Below are 20,345 nucleotides of genomic sequence, written 5' to 3'. Positions count from 1 at the left end.
CAAAATTATATAGTACACACACACACACACACACACACACACACACACACACACACACACACACACACACACACACACAGTTCTGTTTTACTGTGTGGCCAATGATCTAACCATTCCTTATAAGGCCTGTCTGGTGCCACTTATTCTAAGGTGTTGGATGAGAACACACACACACACAATATTATAATGAAGTGAAGCTTACACGCTCACATTCCTTTTACTCATATAGAAGTCAAAGTTTGAACTGGCTAACTGAATGTATACATTGACAGGGGATAGGAATGTGCTTTCCACATCTCATGACTACTTACGTCTCACAGCTATGAACAACACTATATTGTATAGACTTTGATTCTAAGAATCACACATCTAGACTTATAGAAATATTTCTACAACCCACAACGAACAAATCTGTAGCGGCAGAACCGAACAGAGCCTGCAGTCCCTGTGCTTCACTTCCCGCCGGGAAGACAGTGGACACCGGGAGATGGCTAACCAGCCTGTCCCTCTCACAGGCTGTCATCCGTTCTCGCTACGGTGGAAGCAGAGGCGCCGAGCCCAAACAGTCCGCTGCTGGCTCGTCTTGCTAATTCCACCCACCCAACATACCTTCATCCTACACTGGTTACAGAAAATTTGCCAAACAAAGTTGTCACTCATGTGGCGATACCAATGTGCTTTCCTACGATGTGACAATAGTGTGTGAATGAAACATTAAGTTGTTTAATTTTACTAATTAATAGGTTGGGCGGCTGGCTAGTAAGCTAGCTTGCTTGCTAGGGGGCTAATTGTTTAGCGGAAAGTCTTAAGGGAGCCTCTTAAAGAATACCTGATCTTTTCAAGCTAGGGCTGCTCGATTATGGAAAAAATAATAATCACGATTATTTTGGTCACTTTTGAAATCACGATTATTTAACACGAGTACTCATTAACATTTGGATATAATGGATAGTGTTCAGGGTATAATCTGTTAGTGTCCTCACAGAAAGTGAGTCGGTTCAGCTTTACAGATATCACACATAACGTTACACAGCTAATGAACAGTTCCACAGACATAACACAATGTGCATCTCACATCACATGTTACTATGACCACTACTACTGTCATTACTAAACATTGTGCCAAAATATCAACAATGATATCACCGTCAGTGGGCTTATTTGCTAGCTAACCTTAGGAAAAATCCAGCACATAGATAGTACCTTAGAGTAACGTTACGTGAAACAGGTGATTTAACGTCCCTGCTCATTTACATACAGTTTAACAACAAAACTAAATGCTGAGGGAACATTACTATGTTTTTTCATGTTGTTTTTTAGCAGTATGCCTATGCACCCCCACTAAGCAGGAAAAAGTTTTAAACAGTAAGTGAATACAGCGTGTCGGGGGAATACAATGTCTATAGACAGTATACTACAGCGGGGGGGGGGCAGCTGTTCCCAGACAACTGAGTTGGTTTCGCCTTTTTTTGCTCACCAAACGCTGCTGCCATCTTTACTCGCGCTGAGTTTTTCAATTCCAGCGGAAGATGTGCACACGACTTGCCTCCCTGACTGGCTTCGGGAGGGGCTGATGTGCGCGTGCGGATGTGCGACACAAAATAAGAGTGTTCTTGCAAAACAGAACATGGCAAAATAATCGTTTTTTCTCGATTATACTATTTTGGTGATCGTGGGAGCCAAAATCAAAATTGAAATCGAAATTCAATTAATTGCACAGCCCCAACCTCAACAATCCATTTGTTATGTGTGGGAGGGGAGGAGTGAGTCCATTTAAGAAGAATGAGCCTCCTAGCGAGGAGTGTGGTAAATTCAATCACCTGATTTGCGGTTTTGGACGTGATGAGTGTGTGAGAGATTCCGAAGAGGGCAGAGAGGGGGTCGAGCTGTACTGGTTTGTCTAGGACTGTGCTAATTGTACCAAATACTGCAGACCAGAAAGCTGATACTTGCTGGGACAGAGCAGAAACGTGCATGTAGTCGGGAGGCGATTTATTACACCTGTTGCACTTATCAGTTCTATTGGGGTATATTCTAGCTATTCTTGCGTTTGTAAGGTGGGCTCTGTGTAGAATCTTGCACTGTATAAGGCGAAGATGAGTATACATGGTCTAATATCTGTTCCCATTGCTCACCTGCTAAAGTAACACCGAGATCCTGACTCCAAGTGGTCCTTAGGGCACCCAAACAGTTTGACTTTATGTTTGAAATGAGAGGCCCCGTTGAATTGAGCTTTGTGATAGGAATTTATCAATCATAGAACTTAGAGGTTGGTTAGGAAAGTTAGGCAACTGATCAATATTGATAGTAACCGCTATAGAGAGAAAAAGAAAAAAGAAAAAAGAAAAAGAAAAAGAAAAAGAAAAAGAAAGAACTACTGCAATGAAACATCTGCATCCAGCTCTAGTTTAGAGGCATAACCCACCATGCTGCCACATTGGCCAAAAAGAAGAGTGTGGAAAACAACAACATGAGACCACTACGCAGCAGTGGAGTCCAAAGTCCAGGCTCTAATTCAGCTAGCGTTAGCCGGAGCTGGCAATACAACTAGTTAGCATTCAGTCGCTTGCACCAGGTCAATTTTTCCGACTCAAGGGCAGAGATGGTCATCTTAAATTCAGCAGAAAGGTCTGCTTTGTGGCCCTCCAGCAAGTTAGTCAGTGTGGCCATGCTTACGTTGCATGCGGCTACATCGTCCTTTGGGGCAATGTCTTTTTTTATTTTGCTTTAAGCCTTAGAAGCCATATCTGCGAAGGTCATGCGATGTTCATAAGTTATATAAACTTGTTGCAAAAGGTGGAGAAGGGAATACAGACTTTTAGAGATGAAAGTATATGAAAGAGCTTGGGAACGGGAGTCAAACGCGTCTACTACTCGTCCGCCATCTTGGAATCCTTAGAGATTTTTTAAAAGACATGCTATTGTTAAAATAAATATACAAGTAGTTATGTATATCTCATTGTACTTTTGCCATCTTATGGACATAATGTGCAAAAATAGCTATTCCAATCCTTGGAACCCATGTGTTTTTTAGAAGGACCATTCAAACGTCATTCTTGGCCAGTTTTGACAGCTCTTATGTGTATTTGATTGATCAGATGAGATGAAAAATGAAAGGAGCCTTGTGTGCGCTCACAGTTGTTTGTTTGCATTCCTCACTACCATTTTCAAGCTGAACAGTCAATAAGATGGATTGGCTGTAGTATGCCGAGCTGATGGCGAAATGCCACTGCAAAGAGAGGTGCACAATTGTCAGAGAGGCAGCTGAAATGGCCTCAAGGTGGCTGTGGATTAGGAAAGGAGAGCCATGGGTGCACTAGTGCTATCTGCCATGGCTTGATCAATCCGGACTGGGTCACCTGGGCAAGGTTGTCTGATTGTTGAAAGACCCAAAACACCTGATGACCCCTAGAAACATCACTGATGATGACAATATGCATTAAGTGTGCATGTGTCAATGTGTTAGCTAGCATTGAGGCAACAGTATTCCAAAAAAGGTTTGCTTTATTGGATTTACAGCATGAATCTTTATTAATTCATGTGACAGCACAGATATATTTCATTGCAATTGCTTTCTTATTTATGTAAATTCTTCAACAACATGCTGTGATTTTCATCTTTGAATCATGTTTTTCTTGTTGTTTTTTTCCGGTTTTAGAATTATGACATAGCACTTTGGAGCAAAAATGCAAAACAGGAGACCAAAAGCTGAGGCTAAAATAGCAAAAATATGGACAGCCACTGTATGTTTCCCAGCTGTGCTCACATAAACTGGAATAAAAGTAATCCACACTGCGAAGAATATCAGCATGCTGAAGGTGATAAACTTGGCCTCATTAAAATTATCAGGCAGCTTCCGGGCCAAAAATGCCATTAGGAAACATATGCAGGCCAAGATGCCAACGTATCCAAGAACACACCAGAAGCCAACCTCGGAACCAGTAACACACTCAATGATGATAGTAGCACTGTAATCTCTGTTGTCGTTGGCATGAGGTGGACTGGTAAACAGCCAGATAGCACAGATTATTACCTGAGTGGAGGGAAAAACAGGATGTTCATTTTAAATAGACACAGTTGAAAAGATTTGTATAGAGTGTATTTGTGGAAAGTGTTTATACCTGAACAGCTGTTCCTAAAAGCACACTTGCTCTCTGCTGGTTGGGTCCAAACCACTTCATGACATTACTTCCTGGCAGTGTGGACCTGAAAGCCATTAGGACCACAACTGTCTTGGCCAGGAGGCACGAAATGCATAGAGCAAAACTGATTCCAAATGCTGGGTACCTGATACGGCAAAGCCAGTCTGAAGGCTCACCAATGAACAGCAGGCCAACAAGGAAGCAGACAGCAAGAAACACCAGCAAAAGGAAGCTCAATTCCATGTTGTTGGCCCGGACCAGTGGTGTGTGTTTGTATGTGAAGAATATAGCGAGGATTGAGAGGGAAAAACAAGCTCCGAGGACAGATACAACACACAGCACAATACCCATTAACTCATGGTAAGACAGGAACTCAATAGTCTTTGGGATGCAGAGATCTCTGCCTTTATTGGGCCATGTGTTCTCTGAGCAACGTGAGCACTCTAAAGAATCTGGAGATGGGAAGAGAAATCTTTAGTTTAGAAAAGCCACAATTAGATACAAGCAGATCAAGAGAAAGAGTGATTAAAGCCATAACACAACACACCAGTTGTGTTACTAACTTCTCCCTCAGCACAGGGGACACAGTCAAAACAGCAGATGGGTTCCCCCTTTCTCCTGGCGATGCGCGAACCTGGAGGACAACTGTCGCTGCATACAGACCGGGAAGCCTGAGAGGCAAAGTTCAGCTACTCAGAAAGACACTGATTTTAATTAAATTAGACAATGTCTCTGCTTTGTTATGCAATAACATTTCTGAAGAAAATATTTCAGATACACATTAAAAGGTGTGATCACTTCAGGTACACAAAATCCCGTTACAATAGCATCATAGTTATACTTAACTGCAAGTTGTTATCACAATCAATATTGGGTTATTAGTGGGGTTTGTGTTTTATATATGAAGGTTACATTTTCTTCTGTTTGTTTAACAATAAATTATTTTACACAATAATGAGAAAAAATTAGCTGATGTGTTGATCAACAGTATATACAAGAGCCTAAGAGGTGAACATGGTCTCAAGCCTGTTTGTAGAGAACACACCTGCTTCCCAACAGGCCACTGAATCACTGAGTCATTTATGACCAGGCTGTGTCCAGCAGGCAAGGAGGCGTCATAGAAACCTACTTTTACCAAATGTAGTGAGCCGTCAGGCATCCTTTGCCAGTTCATGAGATCATAATAAGCAATGGGGTCACCGTTTTGATCAAAGTTGACTTTTTTCCCCAGTGCAGAAAAATTAGCACGCTTCATGTAGTGGATTAGCTGAGGGAGCAAGGGAAATAGGTTATATAAACACTATGGAACACTGACTTCTTATTTATCCTTTTTTTATTTATTTTTTAATTAGCAACAATTAGTCTCACCTGCCAAGGTTTAACATTCTTTGGGTCTGCACAGGTGCCATTAGGTAAAGGCCCCTGTCCGACTCTGCAGTTACTCATATCTTGCAAAGCATGGGCCACCAAATACACAGCCTTGTAGACGTTATATGACACTCTTAGCTGTGTCACATCAGAATAGGCAGAGTAAACATCATTTAAATCCTCAGTCCCTTTACATGGCAATCTGTCGAGGTAATTGTCGCCCCCGTGAGAGTGGCTGTTCACTGACCCGTTCAGTCGGCAGTTAAACATCTCTTCCCAAAATTCTGCCAAGAAAGCTGATTTATGAATACTGGACGGTCTGAGACTCGTGAGGTGTTGTTTCAGCCCTGGAATCACATCAGCTCGCTGGATGGCAAATCCTAGTGTTCCTGTCAGCAGATCTCCAAACTCTTCCCAGAGTGATTTGGCAGTCGACCAAGCCTCACTTGCTATCCACTGCAGGCCGGTTATATTCTGACGTCGGATCTCTCTCAGAATGCCATTCATCTCTGACTCACTACAGAAGTTAATGATGACCTTTGAGGACGCCATCTAAAAAGTTAAAATATTTAATAACAGAAACATGTTACATGGCAATTTAGTTCAATATATCAGCTAAAAGAGGTTTCAAATTAAGCTGAGAAACTGTGTCAGAGAAGAGTGAATTAACTTTTTGATTATTAGTCAGGACAAAGTTTGTAGCATTGCATTACTAAGCTTGGGGAGCCTAAATGAAAAATATGTTAGGCTTCAGGGTTCAGAGTGCATTAAATATGAAGAGAGTCACATTTCTAATTATGTTAATTTGACACAAAGAACAAATTACCAACAATGCTTTAATTTAAAGTGTTATATAAATGCACACACACACATATGCACTACTCGTCAAAAATTTTAGAACACCCCCATTTTTCTAGTTTTCTATTGAAATTTTAGCAGCTCAAGTCCAATTAATAGCTTGAAATGGTACAAAAGGTAAGTGGTGAACTGCCTGAGGTTAAAAGAAAAAGTAAGGTTACCCAAAACTGAAAAATAATGTACATTTCAGAATTATACAAAAAGGCCTTTTTCAGGGAACAAGAAATGGGTTAACAATGTAAAGCTGTTCTGCAGCAATGGAGGTTGATCAAACTTTGAAAGTAGGTGCTACCAATTCCCACAGGTGTTCCAACTTGTCTGGATTACTTACAACCCCTTCCGTTTGTATAAAAGTATTGTTGGAACACACTGTGGTACCGTACCCTCGTGAGCACTATTTGAACAGTATTGTACTGCAGAAAGTAGTGTGTTGCCATAAAAATGGCGGGAAAAAGGCAATTAACAACAGACCATCATAACACTTAAGAATGTTGGTCTTTCCTACAGAGAAATTGCAAAGAAAGTCAAGGTGTCAGTGAGTACAGTATTCTTCACCATCAAAAGGCACTTAGAAACTGGGGGAAATTCTGACAGGAAGAGGTCTGGCAGACCCAAAGCCACAACAGAATCAGAAGACAAGTTTCTGAGATGCAACAGCTTGCGTGATAGGCGGCTCACAGGACAACAGCTTCAAGCACAGCTTAATAGTGGTCGTAATAAGCAAGTCTCAGTTTCAACTGTAAAGAGTAGACTTCCAGCTGCAGGTTTTATAGGTCGAGTTGCAGCAAGAAAGCCATTGCTAAGACGTCAGAATAAGAAAAAGAGGCTTGCCTGGGCCAATAAACACTGACAATGGACTACTGAAGACTAGAAGAAGGTGTTATGAATGAATGAATCAAAATTTTAAATCTGAATAGGCGAAATGATGGTTCCTCAGTGTGTGACATCAACTGTCAAACATGGAGGAGGAAATGTGATGGTCTGGGGCTGTTTTGCTGGATCCACGGTCGGTGATTTGTTCAGAGTGAAAGGCACCCTGAACCAAAACGGCTACCACAGCATTTTGCAGCACCATGCAATACGCTCTGGTATGCGCCTAGTTGGTCAGGGGTTCATCCTACAGCAAGATAATGACCCAAACATATGTCCAAGCTATAACAGAACTACCTTAGGAAAAAAGAACAAGATGGTAAGCTTAAAAACATGGAGTGGCCAGCACAGTCACCAGACTTAAACCCCATTGAGCTGGTTTGGGATGAACTGAACAGAAAAGTGAAACCTACAAATGCCACGCATTCATGGGAACTTCTGCAACAGAGTTGGGAAGAACTTTCTGAAGAACATTTGATTTTCATTGTAGAAAGAATGCCACGAGTGTGTTCAGCTGTTATATCTGCCAAAGGGGGCTACTTTGATGTGTCAAAAATTTAGAATACATTTTGGTTTATAAATTGATTCAATGATTTCTTTTTTAACTTCAATTATTTATTTGTTCTATTCTTTCATTTCAGAGTACAATAAGACATTGAACTGCATGAATTTCAATAAAAACCTGGAAAAACTGGTGTGTTCTAAAACTTTTGACATTTTAATACATACAGAAAAATAGCATAAACCTGCAATAAATCCTAGCTTTCATTTATATACACACATATATATATATATATATATATATATATATATATATATACATATATATATATATATATATATATATATATATACATATATACATATATACATATATACATATATATATATATGTATTAAAATGTTATATTGACCCAAATGTACCTGAATGACATCCAGAAGCTCATCTAGAGCCTGCTGACTCAGGACAACAGGGTAGAAGTGAGTGTATGCAGCACACACATCGTACTGTACCGACTCTTGCAGGAAGAGCTGGATGGCAAAGCGAGCATAATCAGATTCCACGCCAATGATTCCCACCCAGGTCCAGCCAAAATATCTAACCAGCTGGGCCAGGGCTCTGATCTGGAAGGTGTCACTGGGCATGGTGCGCATGAATGTTGGGAAATCCCTTTGGTTACTCAGACAGCTGCAGGATGCAAAATAGCTCACCTGGTATTATAGAAAACAACAATTAACCTTCTGCACACTTTGGCTCACTGAAAAGCCTTGTTGAACAAGGATCACATTTCACCACACAATACCACCGTCTTTACAAGCACTCTTCTCTGCACTAAGCAACTTAACCACTCAACTGTAAAAATGGAAGATGAGTTTAAAATATAGACATGTTCTATAAATGTCTAAAATACAATTTTGCCATTTTTTTCACTATAAGCATAATACTACATTTAAAAAGGAAGCACTGTATACTTGAATATCGGATCAACAGCAAGACATTTTATCCTTCTCCACTAAAAAAAAAACATGCTCTGCCAAATTTGGAATTTTTCAAATTAACTGAATTATAAAGTATTGGGTCGAGACAATTCATTATTCTTAGGCAAAATTAAACATCTTAAAAATGTAGTATCTGAATAGTGCATTATCTTAAAAATTAAATGGGGCTGGTGTCCTTTTCTCTGTAAAGTGAACATTTTGAAGAACTATAGTTTTAACAGTACATCAATGATTTGCAATTGTATGGTAGGCCTACTTCATCAACATAAAGAAACTGCAAAAGGCATTGCAAAGACATATTATTAACACTATCACAACAAAAGCTCACAGACTATAAGGCGGTCTCACCAGGGGTATATGGAAAGAACCCAGGCTTCTTAGCAGAGCCATAGACAAGCCAGAAGCAGCATCTCCTATGATTACTGGGGACACAGTACTTTGTACGGCAGAACAGCCTAAATTAGAAATAATGTTCCTTTCTTGACCTTTGCTTGTGTTCACTCTCTCGGCCCTGGTGCCTATCTCTGGCTGGCCGTTCACCAACAGCAAAGATGCTCTCAGTGACACAGGTATGTCATCACAGCTGTCACGGATGTGGAAACCCAGCTTGAGCTGTGGGAGGAGGTCACTGCGCTGGTTGATTTCTTTGATTGCAAAAGTCATAGTCTGCATCCAGCGCAAGGCACGAGAGCTGAAACTGTACAAAGTGAAAAACAGTTCATCATACAAAAAATACACACATACACACACACATAAATAATAAATTGACTGTATACAACACAAGCCAACTACTATCAAATTCAGTCAAATATTCACTCACTACTTATACATATTAGCTGTTGATTTTGTTTTGTATGTTGGAATAGAAGACACAGGGCTGTAGTGTAAAGGGAATAAGCCCCCTATAACTACATCTCCATCTTCGTACAGACTATTATTCTCCTCTTCTCCCATGAAAAAACAGTTATCCAGAGCAGCAGCTGAGGTGGGTTTGCCTCCAAAGAGAGAAAGTAACATAAGAAGCTTTGCAGCCGGCATTGCCATAGCTGGTCCAGGTTTAAAGGAAAGCTCCAGCTAAATATTTAAACCCCTGAATACTCAAGCTGCCCTTTCATACACATTATATTTAAGGATGCAGCGGATTTATACTGTAGTTAGGACACATACATCAGAAGGGGACTGCCCAGATACAGTAGCTGTGACATCATTACACCTTTGGTTCCTGGGGTGGGGTGAATATACAGTAGCCTAATTAAAAAAAAAAAAAATCTTCATATTTAACTCTTCAGTTGTTAAAAAATGAATTGCTCTCCTATGGATATATGATTCACTTTTCTGTTTTTGGTTGAATTTCTTTTAGTAGTCTGCATTTAAAGCTTAATTTTTTCATGTTAATGAACGTCCGTTATATTTAAGCCATTGCCAAATGAGTTGATGCTAAAAGTTAATTAAGACTTTCACCTCCACAAAACTCGTTCTGTATTTGTCAGTATGGCTACGTTTAGAAAATGGTCATGTGGTCAGATGAAATCAAAATAGAACTTTTTGGTAAAAACTCAACTCGTCATGTTTGGAGGAGAAAGAATGCTGAGTTGCATCTAAAGAACACCATACCTACTGTGAAGCATGGAGGTGGAAACATCATGCTTTGGGGCTGTTTTTCTGCAAAGGGATCCGTGTAAAGGAAAGAATGAATGGGGCCATGTATTGTGAGATTTTGAGTGAAAACCTTCCATCAGCAAGGGCATTGAAGATGAAACGTGGCTGGGTCTTTCAGCATGACAATGACCCAAAACACACCGACAGGGCAACAAAGGAGTGGCTTCGTAAGAAGAATTTCTAGGTCCTGGATTGGCCTAGCCATTCTCCAGATCTCAACCCGATAGAAAATCTTTGGAGGGAGTTGAAAGTCTGTGTTGCCCAGCGACAGCCCCAAAACGTCACTGCTCTAGAGGAGATCTTCATGGAGGAATGGGCCAAAATACCAACAACAGTGTGTGAAAACCTTGTGAAGACTTACAGAAAATGTCTGACCTCTGTCATTGCCAACAAAGGGTATATAACAAAGTATTGAGATGAACTTTTGTTATTGACCAAATACTTATTTTCCACCATAATTTGCAAATAAATTCATTAAAAATCCTACAATGTGATTTTCTGGATTTTTTTTTTCTCATTTTGTCTCTCATAGTTGAAGTGTACCTATGATGAAAATTACAGGCCTCTCTCATCTTTTTAAGTGGGAGAACTTGCACAATTGGTGGCTGACTAAATACTTTTTTGCCCCACTGTAATTAAGACTTTCACCTCCACAAAACTCGCTCTGTATTTGTCATTATGGCTAAGTTTAGAAAATGGTGTCATCTGGCAACTTTTGAGCACAGAAAATCAAGCAAAGATAATTACCTCTTCTAAAGAGTCCATCATGTTTTTTTAATCCTCCGTGTCCTCCTTGGTTACAAGTAACTGCGTGGGGGAAGGGTGGGGGTGGTGCCCGATCAGGGAAGGCTTTTATCATGTGGATGCGCCAACAGTTGTGTTGTCATAACTTAGAATCCCTCATGGGGGAGACAGAAACTACGCACAGCATAGCATAGCATAGCTTTAAGTCATAAAGTATAATGTTGTAATATTGTAATGAAGAAGTCACAGGTTTTGAAAATGTCACATTAAATGTAATTTCTTTTTTATTTAAATTTGTACTGTAATATCACTTTATATAAAGTTACCTGGCCTACAGTGGCTGTATCTATACTGAATGTGTTAAGTCATAATACAGCTGTGGTCACCCGTCGTTTGACAGTGCAAAAAAAAAACAGGAGGCGAGCAAGGTGCAAGTCTATCGAGGTGGGATGTTGAGGGTTTGCAGGCCAGTCCCACAGGGATCAGCAAAGGGCTATCAAGTCTGTCACAGAGGCAGGTGAAATGGCCTCAACGTGGCTGTGGACTAGGAAAGGAGAGTCATGGGTGCGGAAATGCTATCTGGGGTCACCTGCATGGGCAAGGTTGTCTGATTGTTAAAAGACCAAAAACACATGATAACCCCAAGAAAAATCACTGATGATGTGCATCATAAGATGCATTATGTGTGTATGTGTCAATGTGTTAGCTAGCATTGAGGCAACAGGATTTCAAAATGTTTTGCTTTATTGAATTTCGAACATGGATCTTTAATAATTGATTACCACAGATATATTTTATTGTAATTGCTTTCTTATACATATAAATTATTTAGCAACATACTGGAATTTTCATTTTTTAATCAAGTTTTTCTTGCTGTTTTTTTCTGGTTTAAGAATGATGACATAGCACTTTGGAGAAAAAATGCAAAACAGGAGACCAAAAGCTGAGGCTAAAATAGCAAAAACATGGACAGCCACTGTATGTTTCCCAGCTGTGCTCACATAAACTGGAATAAAAGTAATCCACACTGCGAAGAATATCAGCATACTTAAGGTGATGAACTTGGCCTCGTTAAAATTATCAGGCAGCTTCCGAGCCAAAAATGCCATTAGGAAGCACATGCAGGCCAAGATGCCGATGTATCCAAGAACACACCAGAAGCCAACCTCTGAACCAGTAACACACTCAATGATGATGGTAGCACTGTATGCTGTGTTGTTTTTGGCATGAGGTGGACTGGTAAGCAGCCAGATAGCACAGATTATTACCTGAGCGGAGGGAATAACAGGATGTTCATTTTAAATCAACACAGTTGAAAAGATATGTATAGAGATGACTTGTGGAAAGTGTTTATACCTGAACAGCTGTTCCTAAAAGCACACTTGCTCTCTGCTGGTTGGGTCCAAACCACTTCATGACATTACTTCCTGGCAGTGTGGACCTGAAAACCATTAGGACCACAACTGTCTTGGCCAGGAGGCACGAAATGCATAGAGCAAAACTGATCCCAAATGCTGGGTACCTGAAACGGCAAAGCCAGTCTGAAGGCTCACCAATGAACAGCAGGCCAACAAGGAAGCAGACAGCAAGAAACACCAGCAAAAGGAAGCTCAATTCCATGTTGTTGGCCCGGACCAGTGGCGTGTCTTTGTATGTGAAGAATATTGCGAGGATGGAAAGAGAAATGCAAGCTCCGAGAACAGATACAACACACAGCACAATACCCATTAACTCATGGTAAGACAGGAACTCAATAGTCTTTGGGATGCAGAGATCTCTGCCTTTATTGGGCCATGTGTTCTCTGAGCAACGTGAGCACTCTAAAGCATCTGGAGATGGGAAGAGAAGGTAAAGCCACATTTAGACAGAAACAGGTCAGCATACAGGAGATATGGTGATAAAAGACAGAACACAACACACCAGTCATATTACTAACTTCTCCCTCAGCACAGGGGACACAGTCAAAACAGCAGATGGGTTCCCCCTTTCTCCTGGCGATGCGGGAACCTGGAGGACAACTGTCGCTGCATACAGACCGGGAAGCCTGAGAGGCAAAGTTCAGCCACTCAGAAAGACATTGATTTTAATTAATATTAGACAGTGTCTCTGCTTTGTTATGAAATATCTATTTCAGATACAAACTATAAGCTACAAGTACAATGTGATCTATAAAAGCTGTGTTTCAACTAAAACTTTATTCAATTTTGTGATTTTTTAATACATAATTAAGAGGATTATGAGGGAGTGTAAGAATCCTGTAAAAATGATTACACATAATATGAATTTATGTTGTCTTATAAACATAATTGCTGCATTTATTTAGCTGTACCTTGACATTTTTTGGGAAATTCATCTTGAAATTCGAATTTTGCATTAATTCAATAAAATTTAATTAAATTATATCTGTAAAATACTATTTTCACACTGCATTTACTTCAACTATAGCCAATTCACAAATGTAGCTATTGACATTGACTTGGTATAGTTAAAGTCCCACTCCAGAATCATTTTCATGTGCAATGTAAAACTACTATGTTATGTTTTATGTGGTTTACCCACATGAAGAGTGAAATACATATCTGAAAAGAGGCTGAAAGTAATCTACCCTTTCTCCCTCACTGCCCCGCAACATGGTGACCTAATTGGGTGGCCTGCTTGCTGAGATTGGCGAACTTGAGTTGTAGTTCCGTAATGGCGGCAGAGAAAGATGCGAGCAAAACCATTCAGTCCATTGTGGCAACGCTGCCGATTATCCCAACCCAGTCTAGTGTCCAGTCTCAGTTTCTGAAATGGTCATGGTAATTTAATCTATTGATTCGTGTAAATGGACACGTTTATCTCCTTTTTTTGTGATGGTCAGAAAAAAAAATTTCGGGATGGTCAGCACGTTTTTTACAACCTGATCTCCCAGAATTCCGTGAAATGAACATGGCCCCTTAAGTTAAGGAAAGGTCGTGGGTGGGCGTACGTTTCCGTGACACACGGGACAACAACGGGATGGTTGGGTTTAGAAAAAGAAGAACGGGACGGTTGGGTTTAGGAAAACAATAACGGGACGCTGGACAACAACGGGACGGCTGGGTTTAGTAAAAGATGAAAGCGATGGTTGACACGCGGGACACAATCCCCGGTCTCCTGGGTGAAAGTCCTGTGTTATTTGACCCATCCACCACCCCAACCAACCTCCCTATTCGGCTTTCATACTAGTAGTATGAAAGCCCAAAAATCTGATACTACTTGCTAATGTAGTTGTGCTTAATGAATTGTGCTGTGATCACGAAATATGCTTCCCATTGAAATACATTGGTTTGAAAAAAAGGAGATAAACGCGTCCGTGTACACGAATCAATAGATTAAATTACGTGACCATTTCACTAACTGCCGTGAGACTTGGATAAATATCCAGAAGTTAAAGCCCGAGCAATAAAAATCTTTGCTGAGTTTTGTTGGTGGCCATGAGGTTGTGGCCCTCCTCCCCACAGGGTTCGGGAAAAGTATGATTTTCCAGCTCACTCCATTAGTGGTGAAGGAGTTGGCTAAGGCGAACACTAGCAATGCTAAGCCGACGTCACAACCAAACGTTAGCGATTGGTTATGGCATATCCAGAGTGGCTATGGGCAGATCCAATAGTTTTAAACTTCAACAGAGTACCTGCCTTCAAGAAAGTTAATACTTGTCAATGGAGAGTGGCCAGACTCTCTGTACAAAGGAAATGTACAAGAGTCTGGTAGGACCAGGCTAGCTTGTAACTGGCAGTGACTCACAACTGTTGATAGTATGTTTTTCGCTCTCTGTACTGACAGTCTACTCCACATTGGAGGTTTCAGGTTTCTTTGCTGTCTTTTGCGTATTAGACAGCAATTGGTTTACCAGATTATTGATGTACCTAATCAAGCTTGCCCAGAATGCGTTTGAGTCTCAGATATCAGAGTGCATAGACATATTCACCTTAAGGAGAGGAATGTGAGGACACCTCTCTAGTGACAAACTTTGCACAGATACAATTCAATATAGTCAAGGTCAGATATTTTAGGGGAAATAAACATTAGAAAAACAAGTCTAGCACTGCAAATAAACAAAACACAAGCAAATTAATAGAACATCACCAATTCGACAACACATGTGCAGCATTTACCAAAAACTCTGCTAATAGAGAAAAACACAACCAGAAACAGGCATTATTCTTTTGCTTATTAGCCTGGCAATTTGAAAAATCTGGCAAAATACACACAATAATTTTGACATAACATAACATTATGTTAACTGGCTATTACATTACTATTTACTTTTGGAACCAATAACAGGGGACTAAGATGTTAAACTAGTTAACAATTTAGTAACTGCTGCCGGTTCTTTAATTTTAGAAAGGGTCGGTATACATTTAGAAATAGTATTCATGTTGTCAAACCTATTTTGACTTATTTTAAAACAATTTGCAATTTAGTTTAGTCCTTGTACATTACTTGGTGACAATTGTGAATGTAACTTCCTTGCTAACGTTCATTGATAACAAAGTGCATTGAGCTCTCATGGCCATCGTACTTAACTGGAATTTGATATAACAATCATTAATGGGTGATTATTAGTAGGGTTTATTTTTGCAACATTCACATGCAATTGCTGTTAGCTTGAAATTATATTTAAAGGTGTCATGTTCTTCTGTTTGTTTAACGATAAATTATATTGCACAATATTAAGAACAAATTAACTGATGTGTTGATCAACAGTTCATACAAGATCCTAAGAGGTGAACATGGTCTCAAGCCTGTTTGTAGAGAACACACCTGCTTCCCAACAGGCCACTTAATCATGGAGTCGTTTATGACCAGGCTGCGTCCAGCGGGCAAGGAGGCGTCATAGAAACCTACTTTTACCATATGTAGTGAGCCGTCAGGCATCCTTTGCAAGTTCAAGAGATCATAATAAGCAATGGGGTCACGGTTTTGATCAAAGATGACTTTCTCCCCCAGTGTAGAAAAATTTGCACGCTTCATGTAGTGAATTAGCTGAGGAAGTAAGGGAAACAGGTTATCTAAAAACAAACATTGGTGCACTTGACTCTCATCTTTTTTTCTTTTTTTATACTTATATAATTAGTCTCACCTGCCAAGGTTTAACATTCTTTGGGTCTGCACAGGTGCCATTAGGTAAAGGCCCCTGTCCAACTATGCAGTTACTCATATCTTGCAAAGCATGGGCCACCAAATACACAGCCTTGTAGACATTATATGACACTCTTAGCTGTGTCACATCAGAATAGGTAGAGTAAACATCATTTAAATCCTCAGTCCCTTTACATGGCAATCTGTCGAGGTAATTGTCGCCCACGTGAGAGTGGCTGTTCACTGACCAGTTCAGTCGGCAGTTAAACAACTCTTCCCAAAATTCTGCCAAGAAAGCTGATTTATGAATACTGGATGGTCTGAGACTCATGAGGTGTTGTTTCAGCCCTGGAATCACATCAGCTCGCTGGATGGCAAATCCTAGTGTTCCCGCCAGTAGGCCTCCAAAGTTTTCCCAGAGTGTTTTGGTAGTGGTCCAAGCCTCACTAGCTATCCACTGCAGGCCGGTTAAATTCCGACGTTGGACCTCTCTTAGAATCCAATTCATTTCTGAATCACTACAGAAGTTAATGATGACCTTTGAGGACGACATCTGAATAGTAAAAATATAGGTGTATAGTTAATATTTAATGACATTTAAACTGTTTTAAGAACTTTAATGATTCACATTTCAAGCACGCATAATATAGGTTATTGCACGCTAATGAATATGTACTGTATATGAACAAGCCATGCGTACAGGGGGTGCAAAATAAATACATAAAATAACAGAAACATGTTCTATGACAATTCAGTCCGATCTATGAGCCTCAAATGCTTCAAAATAAGTTGCAACACTGTCATAGAAGTGTTGAATAAACGTTAAGGTCATTTTTCATGACAGTTTGCAGTGTTACAATCATGCCAACACTTTGTAACTTCTTATTGATGATGGACACTTTCTAAATATTATTTGAAGTATAATTTTGTTCTTATACAAAAACACAACAACTGAACATCAATCAAAGCTAAGAGCAAATGGCAGACCAGAATTGATTTAATTATATTTCTTAGTCTTACTACAGTATTTGAATTTCAATGCAGATAGATTTTTTTTTTTTTTTGGGGGGGTGGTCAGAGATGTAAATACAGGATTAATATTATCAATTAAATAAACCATAATTTTCAGGATTAGTGCAGAAAATATTCAGAAATGTGGTCATGTTTTTATTATTTTGTTACATGTATGGAAGACAGAAAGATTAATTTAATTCAAATGTGTTCATTTCAAGTGTAATATAAATGTACAAATGACAACTTCGCCCATTGCCCTTGACTATTCAGTATCACAATACAACATCCCAAACTGTCGTGAAATGACACTAGAGTTTAATCAACACCTTTCTGAAACAATCCTAACAACAATTGAGAATTATAAGATTTACAAAGGTAATATTTGTTTCAGGTGTTCATGTTATTTTGTACACCCCTTGGAAATTGTATTGACCCATAGATACCTGAATGACATCCAGAAGCTCATCTAGAGCCTGCTGACTCAGGACAACAGGGTAGAAGTGAGTGTAGGCAGCACACACACCATACTGTACCAACTCCTGCAGGAAGAGCTGGATGGCAAAGCGGGCATGATCAGATTCCAACCCAATGACTCCCACCCAGGTCCAGCCAAAGTAGCTAACCAGCTGGGCCAAGGCTCTGATGTGGAAAGCGTCACTGGGCATGGTGCGCATGAATGTTGGGAAATCCTTTTGGTTAATCAGACAGCTGCAAGATGCACAATAGCTCACCTGGTATTATAGAAAACAATAATTAACATTCTGCACACTTTGACTTACTGAAAAGGCCGTTGAACAAGAATCAAATTTCACCACAAAATACAAAATACAAAAATACTACCATCTGTAAAGATGGTAGTATTTTCTCAGTGCAGAGTGCAGAGTTTTCCCTGCATTCAAAATTAAAATAGTGTTTGGAGTCTAGCAACTTAAACACTCACTGATGAAAATGGAAGATAAGTTAACACTGATTTTAAAATATGGACATTTTAAATCTTTTATACATTTCTGAAAATAAAATTATCATGTTTTATACCAAACGCATAATACTGGTTTAGGATTAAGTGTTTCTCTATGGTTTGAGAACATCCCTACTTCCTAAAAAAAAAAAAAGAAGTTTAAAAACCCATTGCATTATCAGAAAATTTACTTTTCAGAAAACTGATTTCAGGGCTGTTAATATTTTAAAGATACTTAGTTTTCACAGTTACAGCAATGATATGCAACACTAGGGTACTTAATCAAAGAAAACCGTAAAAGTGTAATGTAAAAGTATTAACATTATGAAAACAAAAGTTCACAGACTGTTAGGTATTCTCACCAGGGGTATATGGAATGAGCTAAGCAGAGCCATAGACAAACCAGAAGCAGCATCTCCTATGATTACTGGGGACACCGTACTAGGTACGGCAGCACAACCTAAATTAGAACTGTTTCTTTCTTGACCTTTGTCTCTGTTCACTCTCTCGGCTCTGGTGCCTATCTCTGGCTGGCCGTTCACCAACAGCAAAGATGCTCTCAGTGACACAGGTATGTCATCACAGCTGTCACGGATGTGGAAACCCAGCTTAAGCTGTGGGAGGAGGTCACTGCGCTGGTTGATTTCTTTGATTGCAAAAGTCATAGTCTGCATCCAGCGCAAGGCGCGAGAGCTGAAACTGTACAAAAGTGAAAAGCAGATCATCACACAGCACAAATATATGTGTATATTAAAATACACAGATACATACACAAATAAATAATAAATTGACTGTATACAACACAACACCTAGGGATTGCAGATGAAAAGTAGTTATTTGTACTAATTCTGGCATATTAACATGGTGTTTTTATACAACAATGTTCATAAATATGCATGGTCCCTATCAAATAAACAAATAAAATAAAAAAATAAAGCAAACAAGCCAACTACTATCAAATTTAGTCAAATATTCACTCACTACTTATACATATTAGCTGTTGGTTTTGTTTTGTATGTTGGAAGAGAAGACACAGGGCTGTAGTGTAAAGGGAATAAGCCCCCTATAACTACATCTCCATCTTCATACAGACTATTTTTCTCCTCTTCCCCCAAGAAAACACAGTTATCCAGCGCAGCAGCTGACGTGGGTTTGCCCCCAAAGAGAGAAAGTAACATAAGAAGCTTTGCAGCAGGCATTGCCATGGCTGGTCCAGGTTAAAAGGAAAGCAGCTAAATATTTCAACCCCTGAATACTCAAGCTGCCCTTTCATACACATACACATTATGATATTTAAGGATGCAGCAGATTTATATACTGTAGTCAGAGGGGACTGCCCAGATACAGTAGCTGTGACATCATTACACCTTTGTCTCCTGGGGTGGGGTGAATATACAGTAGCCCAATTAAAAAAAAAAAAAACTATCTTCATATTTAACTCTTCAGTTGTTGAAAAATGAATTGCTCTCCTATGGATATATGATTCACTTTTCAGTTTTTTGTTGAATTTCCTTTAGTAGTCTACATTTAAAGCTTTAGTGAATAATTTCTTTATATTAATGAACGTCTGTTATATTCAAGCCATTGCCAAATGAGTTGATGCTAAAAGCTAATTAAGACTTCCACCTCCACAAAACTCGCGCTGTATTTGTCAGTATGGCTACATTTAGAAAATGGTGTCATCCGGCAACTTTTGAGCACAGAAAATCGAGTGAAGATATTTACCTCTTCTAAAGAGTCCATGTTTTTTTAATCCTCCTTGTCCTCCTTGGTTACAAGCAATTGCGTGGAGGAAGGGTGGGGGTGGTGCCCGATCAGGGAAGGCTTGTATCATGTGGATGCGCCAACAGTTTTGTTGTCATAACTTAAGAATTCTTCATGGGAGAGACAGAAACTACGCAGACTTTAAGTCATAAAGTATAATGTTGTAATATTGTAATGAAGTCACAGGTTTTGAAAATATCACATTAAATATAATTTCTTTTTTATTTAAATTTGTAATGTAATATTTCTTTAAAGGGGTGATAGAATGATTATACAGGGTATTTTACCCTGTTCCTTAAGGTCTCCTAATGGCGTATGTAACATTGGTTGGGCTGAAAATTGCCCGAATGCTATTTTATTAGGCC

At 39.5% G+C, this 20,345-nt stretch overlaps 2 protein-coding genes across 2 annotated transcripts; both read right to left on the bottom strand.

The window, feature by feature from the left end:
• Nucleotides 1-3,613: 3,613 nt before the first annotated feature.
• On the bottom strand, nucleotides 3,614-9,653 carry LOC114552364 (extracellular calcium-sensing receptor-like). The gene is made up of 8 exons (XM_028573080.1): nucleotides 9,559-9,653; nucleotides 9,087-9,435; nucleotides 8,163-8,450; nucleotides 5,511-6,062; nucleotides 5,200-5,409; nucleotides 4,690-4,831; nucleotides 4,122-4,594; nucleotides 3,614-4,033 (listed from the first exon to the last, which is right to left on the bottom strand). The coding sequence occupies exons 1-8, from the start codon at nucleotides 9,567-9,569 to the stop codon at nucleotides 3,614-3,616; spliced, it is 2,445 nt and encodes an 814-aa protein (XP_028428881.1). The 5' UTR covers nucleotides 9,570-9,653.
• Nucleotides 9,654-11,989: 2,336 nt separating this feature from the next.
• Nucleotides 11,990-19,421, bottom strand: LOC114552363 (extracellular calcium-sensing receptor-like). The gene is made up of 8 exons (XM_028573079.1): nucleotides 19,201-19,421; nucleotides 18,579-18,915; nucleotides 17,702-17,989; nucleotides 16,246-16,797; nucleotides 15,927-16,148; nucleotides 13,062-13,185; nucleotides 12,498-12,970; nucleotides 11,990-12,409 (listed from the first exon to the last, which is right to left on the bottom strand). Exons 1-8 carry the CDS (start codon nucleotides 19,419-19,421, stop codon nucleotides 11,990-11,992), a joined length of 2,637 nt encoding a protein of 878 aa, XP_028428880.1.
• Between the last annotated feature and the right edge of the window lie 924 nt (nucleotides 19,422-20,345).

Source organism: Perca flavescens, chromosome 3, assembly GCF_004354835.1.
Source record: "Perca flavescens isolate YP-PL-M2 chromosome 3, PFLA_1.0, whole genome shotgun sequence".
NCBI lineage: Eukaryota > Metazoa > Chordata > Actinopteri > Perciformes > Percidae > Perca > Perca flavescens.
The sequence above is the reverse complement of the archived record's forward strand: the minus strand, read 5'-3'. Positions and strand labels throughout refer to the sequence as shown.

Excerpts from the sequence above, each read along its gene's own strand:
- LOC114552363 (XM_028573079.1), bottom strand. The coding sequence starts at position 19,421 with ATGGCAATGCCTGCTGCAAAGCTTCTTATGTTACTTTCTCTCTTTGGG. Across the intron at positions 16,798-17,701 it reads AGCTTCTGGATGTCATTCAG|ATGTCGTCCTCAAAGGTCAT; the intron begins GTATCTATGGGT and ends TTTACTATTCAG. Across the intron at positions 12,971-13,061 it reads AGAAGTTAGTAATATGACTG|ATGCTTTAGAGTGCTCACGT; the intron begins GTGTGTTGTGTT and ends TCCCATCTCCAG.
- LOC114552364 (XM_028573080.1), bottom strand. Across the intron at positions 6,063-8,162 it reads AGCTTCTGGATGTCATTCAG|ATGGCGTCCTCAAAGGTCAT; the intron begins GTACATTTGGGT and ends TTAACTTTTTAG. Across the intron at positions 4,832-5,199 it reads ACTCAGTGATTCAGTGGCCT|CTGAACTTTGCCTCTCAGGC; the intron begins GTTGGGAAGCAG and ends CTTTCTGAGTAG.